The sequence below is a fragment of the Medicago sativa genome, chromosome 3, assembly GCF_051527215.1.
Source record: "Medicago sativa cultivar Bolivia chromosome 3, Bolivia_mono, whole genome shotgun sequence".
NCBI classification, from domain to species: Eukaryota; Viridiplantae; Streptophyta; class Magnoliopsida; order Fabales; family Fabaceae; genus Medicago; species Medicago sativa.
In genome coordinates, this window is record NC_140751.1 from 32,401,718 (window position 1) to 32,422,291 (window position 20,574).

Below are 20,574 nucleotides of genomic sequence, written 5' to 3' on the forward strand. Positions count from 1 at the left end.
TTCGGTATCCTTCGCTAGTTAATAATCACCTACTTCCTTGACAGATAGTTACTAGTATAATGTTATAAATATAAAGATATAAGCAGCAAGATAGTAATAACAATGTTAGGCCCTGTCACAACCTAAGTACCTAATCTAGGGTTACGCTCTTTTAATAAATAACTAAATCAGAAACTTAATAGCGAACAAAAGAATAAATAAAATAAACGACACAATATATTAAATAAATATCCAAAAAAATAAACAGAGGTTCATCTTAGAACTCTAACCCAAAAAATATTTAGTTACACATGGTAACTAAAAACAAATTACTAAAGATAAAAACATACCCTCGAAAATCAAGGAGAAGATAGAAACTCTCCCGAAGCTCCAAAGTAGCCTTCCTCTTGAACTGACACAGTTCTGAATGAGAATTTCTGAATGAGGAAGGCTAGTATTTATACTGAGAGTTTCTACCTGGGTTCGGGCTAAAAGTGCGGACTTTACCCAACAAAGAAGCAGGAAAAGACGGTTGTGCTGCAAATTTTTGCATGCACGGGGTGCATGACAGATGCATGGGGCGCACGTGAGTGCACCCCAATGCATGCCCTAGGCGCATGGGTTGTTAAATCCATGCCTTAGGCATTTTTCCATGCCCTAGGCGCATGGTATCTGTTTCCTAGGCCTAATTCTTCGACTTTCCGTCGTTTTAGGTCTCCGTCTTCAAATAACTTGCCTCGGAACTTTGGGAACATAATTCCTCCCATTTGTAAGTCTTCTGAGGCCTCTTGAATCTTCATTCTTGGTTTTCCTAAGTCGTCACAATTCTTCAGATCTTCTTGATTTGCTGATTTGCATGATTTCTTCGTGAATTACTTCAAAAACCCGATGTAGTTTTTTCTATCAATCAAAAGTAAGTATTTGTAATCGTCTCCTCAGGGACTAGTGCGATACCATAAACCAATCAAAATCGATTATCATTTTAAGTTAAGGATTAATTGATTGTTTGTTGTGAAAACTAGTGAACTAAAATACGAGAATAAAAACGAAGAGTAATAAGGAGTAAAAGCGATGGGATTAGAGTTCGTTAACCAAGTATCAAATATAACCTAATAATCACATATATCAATTCTAGCTTTTTACCGATATTATCACGTATCACTCAAAAACATCATTCATGTCTAAATGATATTGTGAGATCAGTCATATCGTTTAATCGACGATTTCACAATCTATTAAACATCCGAAAGCTTTAAGTTTCGATACTTTGTGTGATTATCAAAACATCAACCCTATGTCTAGATTCCTTGTTTTGATAGATGAATATTCTAAACCTAGATTCAAAAGTATTTCTCAATAGCATTTAAATAAAATATAAGAATAAAATGTAAGAATAAACTCAATATCATGTAAATTGCTAGAATCATATATTCAAAAGATCAAAATATTACATTCTAAGCTTGATCAAGTACTTCTAATCCCAACAAAGGAGATTTAGTTGATCATTGTCATGATAACAATACAAAAAGTGGAAGAAAAGATGAAGATTCATGCTAACAGTTTGATTTCTTAAAGAATCTTGATGAATCAACACTCAATCACTCTTGCTCTATGAAGTACAGATAATTTCGCCTTATTCTCTCTCTAAAAGTGTGATAAGATAATGTTTGAAATGAAGGAAAAAGGCTTTTATACTTCTGTCTGTTCTGATAAACTCGCGTCGCGAGATATGCTCGCCATGCCGAGTTGAGTTTTCTTCCCCAATGGGTTTCTGCCACGTCAACTCTTGAGAAGATTAGGCAGCCTTAACTCGCCTCGCGAGTTATTTCTCGTCATGGTGAAATCTTTTATCCTGGGATCTTGACTCTCTGTTCCTCCTCGCCATCTACCCGCCTTTCACTGGCCATGGCAAGATTTCTTGCCTTCCACTCCCCGTTGTACATTGGGGGCGAGTTGGTCTGGATGCTCCTTGCCTTTGTTCACCTTGGACTCGCTGCTGGCTCACCATGGGGAGTTAACCTATGTAACTTTTCTTTTGTTTTTCTATCATGCTTAGTGTCTTGACATTTAATTCCTCCACAAATGGATAGAGTAAGGTATAAAAAGCATAATAGGGTAATTATTCATATTTTCTTTGCTTTTCCTTAAATAACTTGTAAAACAAGTAACAATTGTGCCTATAATATACTATGAAATTAAATACTTTCTGGCACTTATCAAAACCCCCTAAAATTGTTACGTTTCTGGAAAATTAGAATTACAGACTCAAATATAGAAAACATTACAAAAGTCCCGAAATCATAGACAATTGCTTTAATACTCCTCCTTTTTGCCGCTTAAACCTACAGAAAATAACTGAAAAACATGCTAAGAATAACGTAAGATGACCTGTCATCACATCCCCTAAACTTAGACTATTGCTTGTCCTCAAGTAACGAAAGAAAAGCATAATTTATTTGTCATACCCCAATTTTTGACCCACGACCCTGCATTCATACGCCTTTTGACCCTGAATAGTCATTGACTTTTTGAAGGAAAATTCGACAGAGAGGTATTTTAAAATACCTCATTTTTTTGTTCTGATTCAAGCCCTCTTCTCTCTTTATTTTTTAATTTTTATTATTACTTTTATCTTTTAAATTTCCATCTTTTATTTAATTTTTTAATTTTAATTTTAATTTTTCTCTATTTTATTTTCTTTTGCTTTTTTAATACTATTTTCTTTTTATTATTATTATCCATTTTTTTATTAGCATTTTTATGGGTCCAAACAGTCCAATAAGTCCGAAAAGTCATGTCCATCACCATCAGGGTCCAAAATTTTGTTTGCTGCGCCACTTTTTTTCAGGCAGAATCATAGGAAGAAAATGCGTTATTTCCCCATTTCAAGCAAGCGCGTTATTACCTTTTTTTTTCTTCTGAAAACCCTAACCTTATAAAATCACAAACATGCAACACACAATTGGATCAGCGGCCAAACACACACAAATCCAGTCTCAAACACATAAACCTGCAACACACACATATCATCACAAACACAACAATTCGAACCTGCAAAGAAAACCATCAGAGAACCAAGAAACATAAACCACAAAAGTATCATCAACACAATCATCTCAAGTAACCGCTGTACCAACCCCTTTTCACAATCACAAACATCACACAATCCACGAAACTAGTAACCCACATCAAACCAAATGTACAGACAAATCAATCCAAAACATAACCCAATCAAAACCTAATCAAATGCACAGCCTACAATAACAAACTGGATCCACAACCTCAATATAATCTCATCACCATCAATCCAATCGAAGCCATAAACTAGTCAAACTGTTAACCCAAAAAACGACCGATTCACGCAAACCGCAAGAGCCAGATCAAAAAACATTCAAAAAGGTAGTCACATTGTTTGTAGATCTAGGACTCTAGGGTTTATTTTTATAAATTTCAGTTTTAAAAATGGAGGAAGGATAGGATTTAGAATCGGATAGTATAAAAAAAAAATTAAAAAAAAGGGGTTTTTGATTCCGATGCGGTGGCGCCGCCACCTTTGCTCGGCGGCGGGAAGTTTGAAGCTGGCTGGAATTCCCATCGGAATTTAGAGAGGGAACAGAGGAGTTTTTAGTGAGGGATAGAAGAGAGAGAAATTCGGTTAAAAATGAGGAAAAGGGGGGCTTAGCCTATTTATAGGCCTCTCCCTAATCCAGTGTATGTTCACCATGGACCCTAGTTGTCCAGTCCACTTGATCATGATCTGTTGGCTTACATCAACCCAGATTCAATCAGCACAAGGCCCACACACACGCCTCTGCATGTTTAAGGCCCAACCCTGTTTTTTAATTCTGCACCCCCTGCTTACTGCATGCACCCCCTTTGCATCTCATTTTGTTATTTTATTTCTCTTGTTCATGCATTTTAATTTCTCTTGCATTTTTTTCTTTCTTTTGCATTTTTATTATTTTATCATTTATTTATTTATTCATATTTTTTTTCATTTATTTTTATTGCATAGAATTAGAATGTATTTAGGTCCAATGTAAACTATAAATGAGAAGAACCATGCATGTGTCCCTTTTATTTATTTTTCCGCTTTTATATATTCAATAAATGCAAAAAAATATTAGGATAGATTAAAAGATTTTTGTGGTGATCCAACGTCACAGTGAAGTTCTTCCATTTTATTTTATTGCTACGCTAGTTTTAGTTTTAGGTTTTATTTATTATTTAAAAACAACAAAAACATTGCAAATAACCAAAAATTCACAAAAATCATTTTCATAATAAACCTTGATTTTCAATCAAGTGATTCCCTTTATCATTTCAGTTTCTTAATCAAATTTCAATCAACTTAATTATGCTTTGAGTAATTTTTCTTTAAATATAAAAAACACAAACACAAACAAATTCTTTTTGCCACTTGGCTTTTTATTTTAAAACTTTTTTCAAAAACTAATAAAAAACACAACAAATCAATCGGAATTTATACCCCAAACTACGAGGTTTTAATCCCTCACAGGTACGTAGGCAAAGGACCATGTCCTTCCAAATCAATAAAAAATGTAAATAAAATCAAGATTTTCTTGTAGAGTACTACGATCGTTTAGGGTGCTAACACCTTCCCTAAACGTAACTAACCCCCGAACCCTAATTTTAAAATGTGGTAATTTGAACTTTTTTCCACTTTCCTTTGAAAAATAAGTTCAGTCGTGAAATAAAAATAGTGAGTATATGCTAATTAAATAGCTTGAACTCCGAAAAATGACGCGACATTATGCTTTGCATTTTTTCAGGAAAAATATACCTTTCCAGGAGTTGTGCTTAGGAATCATTCATCACATTTTATAGCAGAGCAGCAACTAACTTACGACAGTACATTCAAGCGGGTCCGGCTTGGTGAAAGTAGCCTATATTCTCAGCCATACTCTTTTCTAAGATACACGTATGTATCTCCTAAAGCCACATGAATGTACCTTCCTATAAATTTGAAACAATTCTAAATAGACAGTCAAGCTAAAGTTATTCACACACTTAGAGGATTTTGAGGGTTATAACTTTGCTTAGGTTAAGGGTGTATATATTTTGGGAAAGTAGGCTAATAAAAGAAATTGGAGTTAGTTCACTAACCTTGGAATTCTTTCTAAACATTAATGCACTACCATCCTTCCTTTGTTGACTTAAACAAGATGGGTAAAACAGTAGAACTATTTCTCTTTTTATTTCGACAGAAAGATACTTTTTTTGTGAAGAGACCATTTTTTTTTGCTATTCATTTTTTTCTTTTTCCTAATTTTTGTGTGTAGATCCATGGTCATCTATATTTTTTCATTTTTTTCTGACAAATGTGTTCTATTGTTACCCCACCCCAAACTTAAAATGTTGCTAATTTCAAATAGCAACCCTAAACTTAGTTTCAAAGCATGTGAAGTCATAGTAATACCTATCTAACTCCAAGTGAAATCAAACAGGGTGCATTTAAAATGTAGGACTGTGACATGATTCGTCACTAATAAAGAAAGAAATTTTTCGTCTTGAGGCTCTAAGTGGTTTCACAAAGGATAATAAGAATATAACAGGGTGGCTTGAAAGGCTATAGGTACCAAAGAAAAATTGTCTCGTTTGTAATATAACTTAACCGATCATTCATAAAGAATGGTCGCAAATTCAAGAAATATAGCATTCATATGGAACACTCATAATATATATTGGAAATATTTAAGTATCTAATCAACCTAGAATGGATATGGAAATATTTAGCTCTGAATCTCACCGGTTATGCTATTCGGAAAAGAGTAGCTGATCCTATAAGTACTTCACTAGAAAACCCCATAAAGTATCGTGTTCTTGAATGTAAAGGTAAACTAGCCTCTGCCTAAAATGCTTTGAATGAATACCTAAGACTAAAACAAATTTAAGCATAAAAGGGAAAGGTTGTATATGTAAATGCGAAATAAATAAATTTTTTATTATAATACTTGAAAGAAAAAGCAACAGAAAAAGAAAAGAAATTGATTAATCAGATCATCTCAGCTTAGCAAAAAGAAAATGCAGAAAATAAAAATAATGGGTTGTGATAGATATTTGGCAAGTGTACCAAAACTATCGAAGTAATAATTAAATTCATATCCACGAAGACCATTGTTAATTTATACTCAACAAATTCATTATAAATAAGGATGTAGTAAATTTATAGGTTTCCATAGGAAGTTGAATTTGGAGCATAAAACTTAATACAAAGTAAAAAAAATGGTTTGATAATTGGATTAAAACAAATGATCAAGTTGATGAATCCTCTATTGCTTTATGTGAATAGATGCTCTCTCTTTACTCTCAATACTTATTCATTCTTTACGACAGATTAACTAAGTGGTTTTGATCAATCTCTTGACTCAAAACCATTTCCTAAGTTATAACCTTTTAATCTCTTAAACCGATTGAATAACTGCAGAAGCATGGTGAGAACGTTAATCCATAAGTCATAACTCGCAACTTCCTATCTCTAGTTTCATATGTAAAGTCAAACAAAATTATTATTTTATGTTTAATAGCTAGGGTTAGTAGTCAATTAATACCTAAGGTCAATTAATGCGATTGAAAGAAGTTAGGGTTAGTAGTCATACAAACAATCATAAGAAAAGCGTTAAGCACAAATAATTCTGAATAAAAAATGAATGTTATTGATAATAATGAGAGTTTCAACTACATGGTTCATATATCACAATATATTCATCATGACTCGATCAACCGAGAAGATTAGCTACTCATAACTAACATAATTAAAGACAGAAATAATAGAACATACATAAATCAGAACCAACTATGAGTTGGGCGAGATCCACTGCGTGTTCTTCAGTTTCCTGGTGTCGTCTATGCTCTGTTTAGGTCTCCAAAATCGAACACCTAATCTCTGGTCGCTTCTGGCTTTTATAGAAAGAATTTTAGGGTTTCAGAAAACCCACCATCGTGCCACGTTTCGAGACCATCGTGGCACGATTTGCTCCTTAATCCTATGTGGCATCAAATTTACTCAACCATCGTGGCAAGTTACACGATCCAACGTGCCACGATTTTTCTAGTAACATAAGCTAAATTCAACGCTTCAAACGTGTCATGATTCAAGTCCATCGTGGCACCTCCTGTAGCCAAAGTTCTTGCATTCTTCTCCAACTTGTGCAAGACTTCTCTTTTATGCATCTTGAGCTGATTTGGCCATGTATACAATCATTTGACTCTCAAAACATTACAAAAAGGACACAAATATGACTAAAATACTAGTGTCGACGTACAGTCATCACAACCCTAAACTTGCATCATTCCTTGTCCTCAAGGAATCCACTTGTGAATGAGAAAATAACAGTAATATAACAGCTTACCAACCAATGATATGTTTGTCATACCCCAATTTTTGACCTAAGTTTTCACTGACACATGTCCTCTGACCCGGAATATTCTCTGACGTTTCGGTTAAAATTTCGGCAGAGAGGTATTTTAAAATACCTCATATTGTGGTTCGAAGTCGGGCCCTCTTCTCTCAATTTTTTATTTTTATTTTCATCTTCTAATGTTTAATTAATTAATTTCCATCTTTTATTTTCCTTTTAATTTTCAATTTTAATTTCCTTTTTTTTTCTATTTTTTTTAATTAATTAACCACGTTTTTTAAGTTTTTTTCTTATTTATTCTATTGTCCAAAAAAAGTGTCAAAAAATTGTCCAAAAGGTCAGGGTCCGAAACTGCATCTGTCGAGGCTAAAAAAAAATTCTCAGCTGCGCCACAATTCCAGGGATGTCGACACTATTTCCAGATCAAAATCACACGCTTTCTTCCTCCCAAAGTTCTTTCCATATTCATCAAAACCCCAAGCCTATAAATTGCAACCTGCACAATACAACAGAGAGAGGAAAAAAATCCTAAACCCTAGCCGCAAATTCACGCACCATTTTCAACCTGAGAAGCCAAAATTCATCGAACCCAGCACAACACAATTCAACCTACACACAATTCACCACCGAGGAACCTACAAACACCAGTTTCTAAAACAACCAGAAGTAGTACGTGAACCTATCACGTACGTTCCGATCCAACACAACACCAGTTACACAAACGTCAAATCATTCGACGGCAACACCAACGTCCCAGTCGCAAACCACCAACGCAAACCACAACGGATCCGAACAAGTGTCCGAATCATACCGTCGAATTCAAATCAACGGTAACAGATCATCACGGCCGCACATCGGTACAACAGTGCCGAATCCGAGTCGCTGCAGCACCGCCCACGGATAGAAACGGCCATCAATCTCAAAACTTGAACCGGATTCGCGAACAGGGACCAAAAGGGTATATTTTTTTTTCCTTTTTTCATTGTTGTAGATCTAGGGCTGTTGATATAGTTTAGGGGTTTTTGATTTGAATTTTGTAGTTAGGAGTAGGAGAAGATAAATTGAAACCAAAAAAATATAAAAATAATAAGAGGAAAGAAAAAGAAAGAAACAAAAAAGAAGGAAGGAACGTAAAAAAAAAAATGAAGAAGAAGTAGGAGAGGAAAGAAAAGAAACGTGAAAAGAAGAGAGAGAAATGGAAAGGAAAAATGAAGGAAAAGGGTCTCACACCCTTTATATATCCCCCATTGAACCGGTTCGGTTCTCCTGAACCGACCCAGGCTGAACCGAACCGGCCCCAGCCCAGTCCTTCAGCCCAATTCTTTTTTGTTTTCATTACTGCACCCCCTGCTTTATCTCCTGCACCTCCTCTGCATTGCATTCTTTTACTTACTCATGCATTTTTTATCCTCTTTTGCATTTTAATTTCTTTCCTTTCTACATTTTTTATTATTATCATTTCTTCATTTAGTTTAGGTTTATTATTCTGTTTTTTTATTTATTTATTTATCTTTTCGTCATTTATTTTTATTGCAAGGTTTAGCATGTAATTAGGTCCAATGTAAATTATAAATGAAAATAGTGTGGGTGTGTGTGTGGGTGCGTTTTATTTATTGCTTTATATATTATTATTAGGGACTTTGTGGCGGTCCAATGACACCACGAAAGTCCACGCGCATTTATTTCTTATCGCTCCGTTAGTTTATTTTCATGCTTTAATTAATCAATCTAACATCAAAAAACATTTTCACAATAAACCTTGGTTCCAAAACCAAGTGATCTTTTTTTCTTTTTTGTTTTCTTAATCAAATTCTAAACCAATCTAATCATATTTTAAGTTCAATTTTCCTTCAATTAAAAAACACAAACCAGCTTATTTGCCATTTGGCTTTTCCTTTTAAAACCTTTTTCAAAAACTAATAAAAAACACAAAAACAAACAAAAAACAATTTCTACCCCGAACTACGTGATTTTGATCCTTCACGGGTACGTAGGCAGAGGACTTGTCCTTTCAAATCAAATTAAAATTAACTCTTTTTTTTCTTTTCTTTATTTTATTCACTATTTGTGTACATTACACCATTTTCTTTCAAAGCAAGTTTGAAGCACAAAACGTTAAATTAAACCAAAAGGTTCTCGTAGAGTACTACGAATACTTAGGGTGCTAATACCTTCCCTAAATATAACCAACCCCCGGACCCCCAATTTAAATAAATTTTTTCAAAGTCGTGAAATAAAAAGTGAGTCAAAAGCTAATCAAATAGCCTTGATCTCCGAAAAATGACGCGACAGAAATGGCGACTTCACTGGGGATACCTTAAGAGGGTTAAGCCTAACTTGGTTTAATTTAAATTTTGTGCTATAAACTTGCTTAAAAAAAATCCAATCAAAAATTAAAGATGGAAATTCGTGTATATATTTGTTCTTCCTTCTTCTTCCTCCTTTCTTAAACGTGAGCGGTGAGATAAGTCCTACACCCGGACTTGAGGGAAATTAAGATAGGACCGGGTATAATCATAGTTTCCATGCCAAGAGTACTCTTCGGTATTGGTACATGTGATAACCCACTCAATGGAGGGATCTTGGAGGTATACTTTTGTTGTCGTGAGTACTCGCGTATGACATGTTACTTTCAAGTGACCGTCGAAGTTGAGGACCTTTAGTCACCTTTAACCCATCTTGGCCTTTTAGGACGTAGTGCGGTGGCTAGTCGAGAGTACTCTCGTATTGGTCGTCACGCGATACTACACCCAAACGAGACTAACCGATGAATATTGTTGGAACGAGAGTACTCTCGTCGCCTAACAAATATTCGGACGTGGTTGAAAACTTTGGGAACCTTGATAGAACCCTTGTTACATGTGCAAATGGAAACCTTAGTCCTTACCAAATGGCGTTGTTATCCCTAAGCTCCAACATTGTATATCTTGAACCTCATCATGTTTCCTTGCATAATCATACATCCATGCATTCATTCATGAAAACTTTTTCCATTCATCAAAATATTGAAGGACTTATATTAGTTTTATTGTAAACATTGTAGATATGACTTTCAAAACAAGGAAGCTTAAGCAGTATAGCTTCAGGAAGCTTGATCTTGTAAGGTTAAGGGATCTAGGGAATAAGGTGAAATGCTCGGACCGTTTCCATCAGGACCATGGGAATCTCCTCGGTATTGTCAGGATGAAGGTTGACGAAGGACTCCTTGGCACCTTTGTTCAGTTCTATGACCCAGAGTATCATTGCTTTGGTTTCCCAGAGTTTCAATTGGTTCCCACTCTAGAAGAATATGCTTTTTGGATTGATCGACCAGTGCTCAACCAAGTACCTTTCAGTGGTCTTGAAAATCCTCCCAAATTCTCAACCATCGCCGAAGCTCTCCATTTACCAACTACAGAAGTGAAAGACCATATTACCACTAATAGCAAACTCTTAGGTCTCCCTACCAAGTTCCTTTACGAAAAAGCCGACTATTTCTACAGAATGTCCAGTGCTGACGCCTTTGATGCCATCCTTGCCTTACTCATTTACGGCCTAGTGCTCTTTCCCAACCTTAACAACTTTGTCGACATCCATGCCATTTCAATATTCCTTTCAAAAAACCCTGCTCCCACTTTGTTAGCCGATACCTATCACTCCATCCATGAACGTACTCTAGCGGGTCGTGGACTTATCAAGTGTTGTGCACCATTGCTCTACAGATGGATTACCTCTCATTTACCCCGAACTCCTCGTTTCACCACCAACCCAGATGGCCTCCGTTGGTCAGAGAGACTCATGGCCCTTACTCCAAATGAGGTGGTGTGGTATGAACCAGCTTACGACAAGGGAACCATCATTGATAGCTGCGGGTTATTCAACAATGTACCGCTCATGGGCATGTATGGAGGAATCAGTTATAATCCGGTCCTTGCTAGACGCCAGTTTAGACTCCCTATGGAAGGAAAGCCTCTCGGCATTCATCTGGAGAACGTATATTACCACAATGAGAGTGACACTGCGGGAATGAGGCGTCAAATTGCACGAGCTTGGCACGCCATCCGGAGGAGAGATAGAGGCCAGTTAGGAAAGCGGACGGGGGCCGTCCATGCAGACTATACACAGTGGGTTATTGATCGATCCATTGACTTTGGAATGCCTTATAAGCTCACCAGGTTCTTGTCCGCAATTACTCCCGCACCACCCATGCCTATGACATTTGAGACTGAAAGGGAATATCAGAAAAAGATAACTGAGTTGATGGAAGAGAATGCAAGAGTAACAGAAGAGTATAAAGAAGTAGTACGCGAGAACGAATGTGTAATGGGCCTACTGGAACAGAAGGATTGGGATATCAGCGAGTTGAAGAAGGAAATTGTTAGATTGAACGAAGAGAAGGAGGCCATAATTGGCCAGATTCCAGGACAGAAGAAGAAGCGGAGTGCTTTCTTTGCCAACACATGTTCGTATCCATCTCCATAGAGTGATCGAAGTTTCCTCCAGAGTTGTTTACTGCCTTATGTCTTATATTTTATATTTGTAAGTCTATCCCTTGGCTTAGTTGTTAGAAAGGGAATTATCTTGTAAACACTTATTTATTATCAATGTTTGGGTTGTTTTGTTTACAAATTTGCTTTTATAAGTCCTTCGATAAATAAAAAATCATCATTTTTGCATAAACATATCATGCATCATTTTGCATTTCATGGTCTCAAAACCAAAGTCTCACACAAATTTTCTTTTCCAGAAAAAGTCAGTCCATTTCAAAAGGTGGCCCCACGTATCATCTACAAGCCTACCCGCACTATCTACACTCGAGCAAACGTTAAGAAGAAGATGGATTCTCTCGAACATGAAAACCGAGTGCTCCGTGAAGAAATGACAGCCATGCAGGCTAAAATGGACGAAATGGCTGAAGTGATGAAGACGATGGCGGAAGCGCAGGTCCAAGCTCAAGTCCAAGCTCAAGCACAAGCTCAAGCACAAGCTCAAGCGCTGGCTCAAGCACAATCTCAAGCACAAGCACCACCGCCTCCTCCTCCTATCAGAACTCAGGCTGAAACATCCGCTGTCCCTGGATGGACAATATGTGCCGAGACTCCGACACACTCTGCTCCGCAACGTTCCATGCCTCGGTTCTCGCCTTTCACTGCCGGCGAAATACTCCGTCCCATTGTGTGTGAAGCTTCAAGTTCTATGCCAGAAGGTCGTTCTTGGGGCGTGCCAGTTTGCCTCAGTGAAGTATTCCGTCCTATCATGACCGAAGTTCCGATGCCTACTCGTCAAAATGCAACTCATGTTCCTCCACCTCTGGTAGGAGCTCCTCCAGCCGCTATGACCTATTCGGCTCCGGTGATGCATACCATTCCACAAGAAGAAGAGCCCATCTACCATTCAGGGGATATGGAAGCCTATGATAGAATGAATGACTTGCAGCAAAAATATGATGAAATTCAGCGAGATGTGAAAGCCCTCCACAAGAAGAAAGTATTTGGGAAGACTGCTTATGATCTCTGTTTGGTGCCAAATGTTCAAATACCCCACAAGTTCAAAGTACCAGACTTCGAGAAGTATAAGGGAAAATCATGTCCTGAGGAACATCTAACAATGTATGTGAGAAGAATGTCTGCCTATTCCAAGGATGATTCAGTCCTTATCTATTTCTTCCATGAAAGTTTGGCTTATCCTGCCTCAAAATGGTACATGAATCTAGATAAAACAAATATCCAAACTTTCCAAGATCTGTGTGATGCTTTTGTGGAGCAATACAGTTACAATGTGGATATGGCCCCAGATCGAAGTGACCTACAAGCTATGACTCAGGGAGACAAAGAAACATTCAAAGAGTATGCCCAGCGGTGGAGGGATGCCGCTGCCCAAGTCAGCCCGCGAATAGAAGAGAAGGAGATGACCAAGCTCTTCTTAAAAACTCTCAATCAGTTTTATTACGTGAATATGGTCGGAAGTACTCCCAAGGACTTTGCTGAGATGGTTACTACGGGTGTACGGTTGGAAGAAGGAGTCCGAGAAGGACGTTTAGTAAAAGAAGGGACATCTGCAAGTGGAACCAAGAAGTCTGGGAATCACCTCCCGAAAAGGAAAGAACAAGAGGTCGGTATGGTGGCCCATGGGAGGCCTCAACAAAATTATCCAGCCTATCAACACATTGCTGCCATCACACCTGCTACCAATACCATCCAACCACCAAATGGCCAACCTCAATTCTCACAATATCCACAACAACCTCAATTCCCACAATATCCTCCACAACAATATCCCCAACACCCACAATATCCTCCCCAACAATATCCCCAACAACAATACCTTCAACAATATCCTCAACAACCATACCAACAATATCACCAGCAACCATCTCAACAACAACAACCTCGACCACAAAATAACAGACTGAAAATTGACCCAATTCCCGTGACATATGCAGAATTACTCCCAGGGTTGCTCAGTAAGAATTTGGTTCAACTTAGAGCGCCTCTTCCAGTGCCAGAGAAACCACCGGCATGGTATAAACCTCACCAGACTTGTGCTTTTCACCAAGGGTCCCCAGGTCATGATACTGAGAACTGTTATGCCTTGAAGAATGCAGTCCAGAAGCTGATCGATGAAAAGAAGATAACCTTCACGGACTCCGCACCAAATGTTCGAACCAATCCATTACCAAACCATGGTGCCGCAGCTGTCAACATGGTCGAAGATTGCCCAAAGACCCATCTCATTCTGAACGTCCAACACATCCGAACACCTTTGGTCCCTATACATACCAAGATGTGTCAAGCGTCTCTCTTTGAACATGATCATGCCGCCTGTGAGGTGTGTCTACTAAATCCTCAAGGTTGTCAGAAAGTAAAAGATGATATCCAAGGACTTTTAGACCGAGGAGAACTTGTTGTTGAAAGAAAATGTGATGATGTATGTGTTATAACTCCCGAGGGGCCTTTGGAGATATTCTACGACAGTCGAAAGTCAGTTGCTGCTCCTTTAGTAATCTGTCTACCTGGTCCAATACCTTATGCTTCTGAGAAGGCCATTCCGTACAAGTACAATGCCACTATGATAGAGGATGGTCGTGAAGTTCCAATACCACCTTTGCCGTCTGTGGGAAATGTTGTTGAAGACAGTAGGATACTGAGAAATGGGCGTGTTGTTCCTATGCTGTTTCCAAAGAAAGTTAGTGCTCCAGTAATTGAGGAGACTCAAGCCAAAGGTTCTAGTGCAGTCAAAGATGTAAGTCAGTCTGGGGGGACCAGTGCAATTGATGAGATTCTCAAGCTAATCAAGAAGAGTGAGTACAAGGTGGTTGATCAACTGATGCAGACTCCATCAAAGATATCTATAATGTCGCTACTGCTGAATTCTGATGCTCACAAGGAGGCTTTAATGAAGGTCCTGGAACAAGCTTTTGTGGACTACGATGTGACTGTTGGTCAATTCGGAGGAATAGTGGGGAACATCACTGCATGCAACAACCTGAGTTTCAGTGATGAAGAGCTTCCGAAAGAAGGAAGGAACCATAATCTGGCTTTGCACATATCTGTGAATTGTAAGACCGACACTTTGTCAAATGTGCTGATAGACACCGGTTCATCTCTAAATGTGATGGCCAAAACAACTTATGACCAGCTCTCTTACAAGGGTACACCTTTAAGACGAAGTGAGGTAATGGTAAAGGCTTTTGATGGTTCGAGGAAGGATGTCCATGGGGAGGTGGATCTGCCTATTACAGTTGGGCCGCAGATCTTCCAGATTACATTTCAAGTGATAGACATCCGAGCATCATACAGTTGCTTGCTAGGTCGCCCTTGGATTCATAAAGCTGGGGCAGTAACCTCTACATTGCACCAGAAGCTGAAGTTTGTGCATAATGGGAAGCTGATAACTGTGAATGGGGAGGAAGCCCTGTTAGTAAGCCATTTGTCGTCTTTCTCTTTTATCAAGGCCGACAGTGTTGAGGGGACATCGTTCCAAGGACTTGTCGTGGAAGAAGAGAATACTAAGAAGAGTGAAGCATCTATTTCCTCTCTAAAAGATGCTCAGAGCATAGTACAAGCTGGAGGATCTGCAAGCTGGGGGAAGTTGATAGAGTTGCCAGAGAACAAGCGTCGAGAAGGTCTGGGTTTCTCTCCGTCAACTGATTTGCCTTGGAATGTCGTCGTGCCAGCAAGAGATACTTTCCACAGTGCGGGCTTTATTAATGCCCTGTCAGAAGCCAATGATATCATTGAAGACAATCCTGAGGGGCTACCACAAAGCTTCGTGACTCACGGAGGGTCTAGCCACAATTGGGTCGCTGTAGATGTTCCTTTTGTTGCTCACTTGTCCAAGTAATGCATTTGTTTTTTATGCTTTTTCAAAAAAAAATCCTTTCGCCCCGCCCCAAGCGAAAGTGAATCTATCTAGGGCCCTTTGCTTCAAGAAATTATCATCAATTAAATAACAATGTCGTTTTGTTCCCGACTTTTGTTTTATTTTTCTTTTGTGCTTTTTCTGAAAAAAATGGTAAAACAAAAAACCAAAAAAGATATAATTCACCTTCGAAAAATCTGCATTTACTTATTTTCTAAAATCATCAATCATGTGTGCAGATTAAACATCAATGAACCCTTTGAACAACATAGCCCTATGATCTCTCCCAACTTTGAATCCCCTGTGTTTGAGGCGGAAGAGGAAGAGAATGAAGAGATTCCCGATGAAATCTCTCGGTTACTTGAACGAGAAAGAAATGCCATTCAGCCTTATGGGGAAGTAATAGAGGTGATCAACTTGGGTACTGAAGAAGACAGGAGAGAGATCAAGATTGGGGCATCACTGGAAGCAAGTGTCAAGAAACGAGTGATAAAACTTCTCAAGGAATATGTTGATGTGTTTGCTTGGTCGTACCGAGATATGCCGGGTCTAGATACTGATATTGTGGTGCATCGGTTGCCGTTAAAGCCTGAATGCCCGCCAATCAAGCAGAAGTTGAGGAGAACCCGTCCTGATATGGCCCTCAAGATTAAAGAAGAAGTGCAGAAACAGATTGATGCAGGTTTCCTTGTCACATCAGAATACCCTCAATGGCTTGCCAACATTGTGCCTGTTCCGAAGAAGGATGGTAAAGTCAGAATGTGTGTTGATTACCGTGATTTGAACAAGGCTAGTCCCAAAGATGATTTTCCATTGCCTCACATTGATGTATTGGTTGACAGTACTGCAAAATCCAAAGTTTTCTCCTTCATGGATGGTTTCTCCGGTTACAATCAGATCAAGATGGCACCCGAAGATAGAGAAAAGACATCTTTCATTACACCTTGGGGCACCTTCTGTTACAGAGTAATGCCGTTTGGGTTAATAAATGCAGGCGCTACTTATCAGAGAGGTATGACTACTCTTTTCCACGATATGATGCACAAAGAGATCGAGGTTTATGTAGATGATATGATTGTCAAGTCAGGTACTGAAGAGGAGCATGTCGAGTATTTGCTGAAGATGTTCCAACGGCTAAGAAAGTATCAACTCCGTCTGAATCCTAACAAATGTACCTTTGGTGTAAGATCCGGAAAGCTGCTGGGCTTCATTGTCAGCCAGAAAGGTATTGAAGTAGATCCCGACAAGGTCAGAGCTATCAGAGAAATGCCCGCTCCACAAACAGAAAAGCAAGTAAGAGGGTTTCTCGGACGACTAAATTACATCTCCCGTTTTATTTCTCATATGACTGCAACATGTGGGCCGATATTCAAGCTACTCCGTAAAGAGCAAGGTGTTGTGTGGACAGAAGATTGCCAGAAAGCCTTCGACAGTATCAAAGAGTATTTGCTGGAGCCTCCAATTCTTATCCCTCCAGTTGAAGGGAGACCATTAATCATGTACCTGACTGTACTAGAAGATTCCATGGGTTGTGTGCTCGGACAACAAGATGAAACCGGAAGAAAAGAGCACGCCATTTACTATCTGAGCAAGAAGTTTACTGACTGCGAGTCTCGATATTCCATGCTTGAGAAGACTTGCTGCGCTCTAGCCTGGGCTGCCAAACGCCTTCGTCACTATATGGTTAATCATACTACTTGGTTGATTTCTAAAATGGATCCGATCAAGTACATCTTTGAGAAGCCCGCAGTAACGGGAAGAATTGCCAGGTGGCAGATGCTGTTATCTGAATATGACATCGAGTACCGTACCCAGAAAGCAATCAAAGGGAGTATCGTTGCAGATCATTTAGCTCACCAACCAGTTGAGGATTATCAGCCTATCAAGTTTGACTTTCCTGATGAAGAAATTATGTATTTGAAGATGAAAGATTGTGATGAACCGTTATTTGGAGAAGGTCCAGATCCTGAATCAAGATGGGGTCTAATATTTGACGGAGCTGTTAATGTTTATGGCAACGGAATTGGGGCAATCATCATCACTCCTAAAGGTGCTCATATCCCCTTCACTGCCAGGCTGACATTCGACTGTACAAACAACATGGCAGAATACGAAGCATGTATTATGGGTCTCGAAGAAGCCATTGACCTGAGAATCAAAATCCTTGACATTTATGGTGACTCAGCCCTCGTAATCAATCAAATCACAGGAGAATGGGAAACTCGTAACCCCGGCTTGGTTCCCTACAAAGACTATGCAAGACGATTATTGACCTTCTTCAACAAAGTCGAGCTTCACCACATTCCTCGTGATGAGAACCAGATGGCAGATGCTCTAGCGACCTTGTCTTCAATGTACCAAGTAAATCATGGAAATGAAGTGCCCTTGATCCGTATCAGACGTCTTGAGAGACCTGCTCATGTATTCGCTACTGAAGAAGTTGTTGATGACAAACCATGGTTCCATGATATCAAGTGTTTCCTTCAAAGTCAAGAGTATCCACTTGGCGCTTCTAATAAAGACAAGAAGACTCTAAGAAGATTGTCTGGCAATTTCTTTTTAAACGAGGATATTCTGTATAAAAGAAACTTTGACATGGTGTTGCTCAGATGTGTGGACAAGCACGAGGCAGATTTATTGATGCATGAAATACACGAAGGCTCTTTCGGAACTCATTCTAGCGGGCATGCAATGGCTAAGAAGTTATTGAGAGCAGGTTATTACTGGATGACGATGGAAGCTGATTGTTACAAGCATGCCAGGAAATGTCATAAGTGTCAGATCTATGCCGATAAGATTCATGTGGCGCCAACTGCACTCAATGTTCTTTCATCTCCGTGGCCTTTCTCTATGTGGGGCATTGACATGATTGGCAGGATTGAACCAAAAGCGTCAAACGGGCACCGTTTCATTCTAGTGGCTATTGACTATTTCACCAAGTGGGTTGAGGCTGCATCCTATGCTAATGTGACCAAGCAAGTGGTAGTCAAGTTTATCAAGAATCATATTATCTGCCGCTACGGCGTCCCTAACCGCATCATTACAGACAATGGGACGAATTTGAATAACAAGATGATGAAAGAGTTGTGTGATGATTTCAAGATCGAGCATCATAATTCTTCGCCTTACAGACCTCAAATGAATGGTGCTGTCGAAGCTGCAAATAAGAACATAAAGAAGATTGTTCAGAAGATGGTGGTGACTTATAAAGATTGGCACGAGATGCTGCCCTTTGCATTACATGGTTACCGTACTTCCGTACGCACATCAACAGGAGCAACCCCTTTTTCTTTGGTATATGGTATGGAGGCTGTACTCCCCGTAGAAGTCGAGATTCCTTCAATGAGAGTTCTGATGGAGGCTGAGTTATCGGAGGCTGAATGGGTTCAAAGTAGATATGATCAATTGGATCTGATTGAGGAAAAGCGCATGACGGCCCTATGTCATGGTCAGCTATATCAAAAGAGGATGAAGCAGGCTTTTGACAAGAAAGTTCGCCCCCGTGAATTCAAAGAAGGTGATCTTGTGCTCAAAAAGATTCTTAATTTCCAACCTGACTCCAGGGGCAAATGGACGCCTAATTATGAAGGTCCATATGTTGTCAAAAGGGCCTTCTCTGGTGGTGCCATGACTCTTCAAACCATGGATGGTGAAGAACTTCCACGTACTGTAAACACGGATGCAGTCAAGAAATACTTTGTCTAAAAATCATAAGAACAGCTCGGTAAGTCGAAAACCCGAAAGGGCGGCTTAGGCAAAAATGAGCGTCTCGGTGGACTGAAAACCCGCAAGGGCGGTCCAGGCAAAAGTTAGAGACATTAAACAGAAAATCATCCTGATAGGCTGAAAACCCGAAAGGGCGGTCTATGCAAAAGTTAAGGATAAAAAGAAAAGACAAAGTAACTGCATCCAGTCTGGCATAATCCACTTGGGGCATACCTGCTATCAAAGAATCTCCAATATGAAGCATCAAAATCAGCGGAATTCAAAGTTGTTAGGGAGTATAGGGTTATGAAGTTCAACGTACCTCTCCATTTTTAAATTACCATTTTTTCAAACTTTGTAAAGATCTGTGGAGTCGCGCCATTGGCAGGCCACCATTCAATCAATAAAATTTGAGCCTGTGCTCCTTACTTGAAATTCTCACTTCTTCTATTTCTCAATTTTATTCTATTTTGTTTGATGATAATACTTGAAGCAAGTTTCTTAAAATCTTTTGTGTTTCTTTAAAAGCATAAACAAACAAATGCAGCTTATTTGAACTTGTTAGTAAGAGAAGGCGCGTCTACTTTCACCTCAAGGATGGTTGAGTCCTGACAAGCAAGCATGGTCTGACACTGTGGGAAGCCTTCAAAAAAAAATATAAAAAAATAAAATCTCGCTAAGTCGAAAACCTGGAAAGGCGGCTTAGGCAATAGAGAGCGTCCCGGTGGACTGAAAACCCGAAAGGGCGGTCCAGGCAAAAATTAGGGGCATAAAAAAGGAATATACTCCCGGTGGATTGAAAACCCGAAAGGGCGATCCAGGCAAAAGTTAGGGATTCAAAAAAAAAAAAAAAAAAAAAAAAAAAACAAGGCACAGCGACTAAAATGTGTCAATGGAAGAGCATTCTGTATCGGCTTACAAATGGCGACTTCTTCCAGGCCTTCCCTAGAAGACATCAGTTGTAACCTTGTATCATCCCCAAGGAAATTTGCCGAGTGTGTAGTACTGCGATGTTGGGCCACTTCCCACCTTACCAGTCCTTTCTAGTCCCATCGAGTTCATCTATCACATACTGTGAATACAGTCACACAAGTTGTACTCATGCATTCATACATTCATTCATGCAATTATACATTCATGCATTAACACTCTCACATATTCATACACA

The 20,574-nt window shown here is 39.0% G+C and overlaps 2 protein-coding genes across 2 annotated transcripts; both read left to right on the plus strand.

Annotated features, from left to right (window-relative positions):
• Positions 1-7,520: 7,520 nt before the first annotated feature.
• Positions 7,521-11,916, plus strand: LOC146937200 (uncharacterized). Its single transcript, XM_085751620.1, has one exon. It carries the CDS (start codon positions 10,407-10,409, stop codon positions 11,820-11,822), a length of 1,416 nt encoding a protein of 471 aa, XP_085607746.1. The 5' UTR covers positions 7,521-10,406; the 3' UTR covers positions 11,823-11,916.
• Positions 11,917-12,026: 110 nt separating this feature from the next.
• Positions 12,027-20,275, plus strand: LOC146937201 (uncharacterized). Its single transcript, XM_085749360.1, has 2 exons — positions 12,027-15,679; positions 15,941-20,275. Exons 1-2 carry the CDS (start codon positions 12,027-12,029, stop codon positions 19,404-19,406), a joined length of 7,119 nt encoding a protein of 2,372 aa, XP_085605486.1. The 3' UTR covers positions 19,407-20,275.
• The last annotated feature ends 299 nt before the right edge of the window (positions 20,276-20,574 follow it).

Coding starts and splice junctions, on each gene's coding strand:
- LOC146937200 (XM_085751620.1), top strand. CDS start 10,407: ATGACTTTCAAAACAAGGAAGCTTAAGCAGTATAGCTTCAGGAAGCTT.
- LOC146937201 (XM_085749360.1), top strand. CDS start 12,027: ATGCATCATTTTGCATTTCATGGTCTCAAAACCAAAGTCTCACACAAA. Junction 15,680..15,940: donor TTTGTTGCTCACTTGTCCAA/GTAATGCATTTG, acceptor TCATGTGTGCAG/ATTAAACATCAATGAACCCT.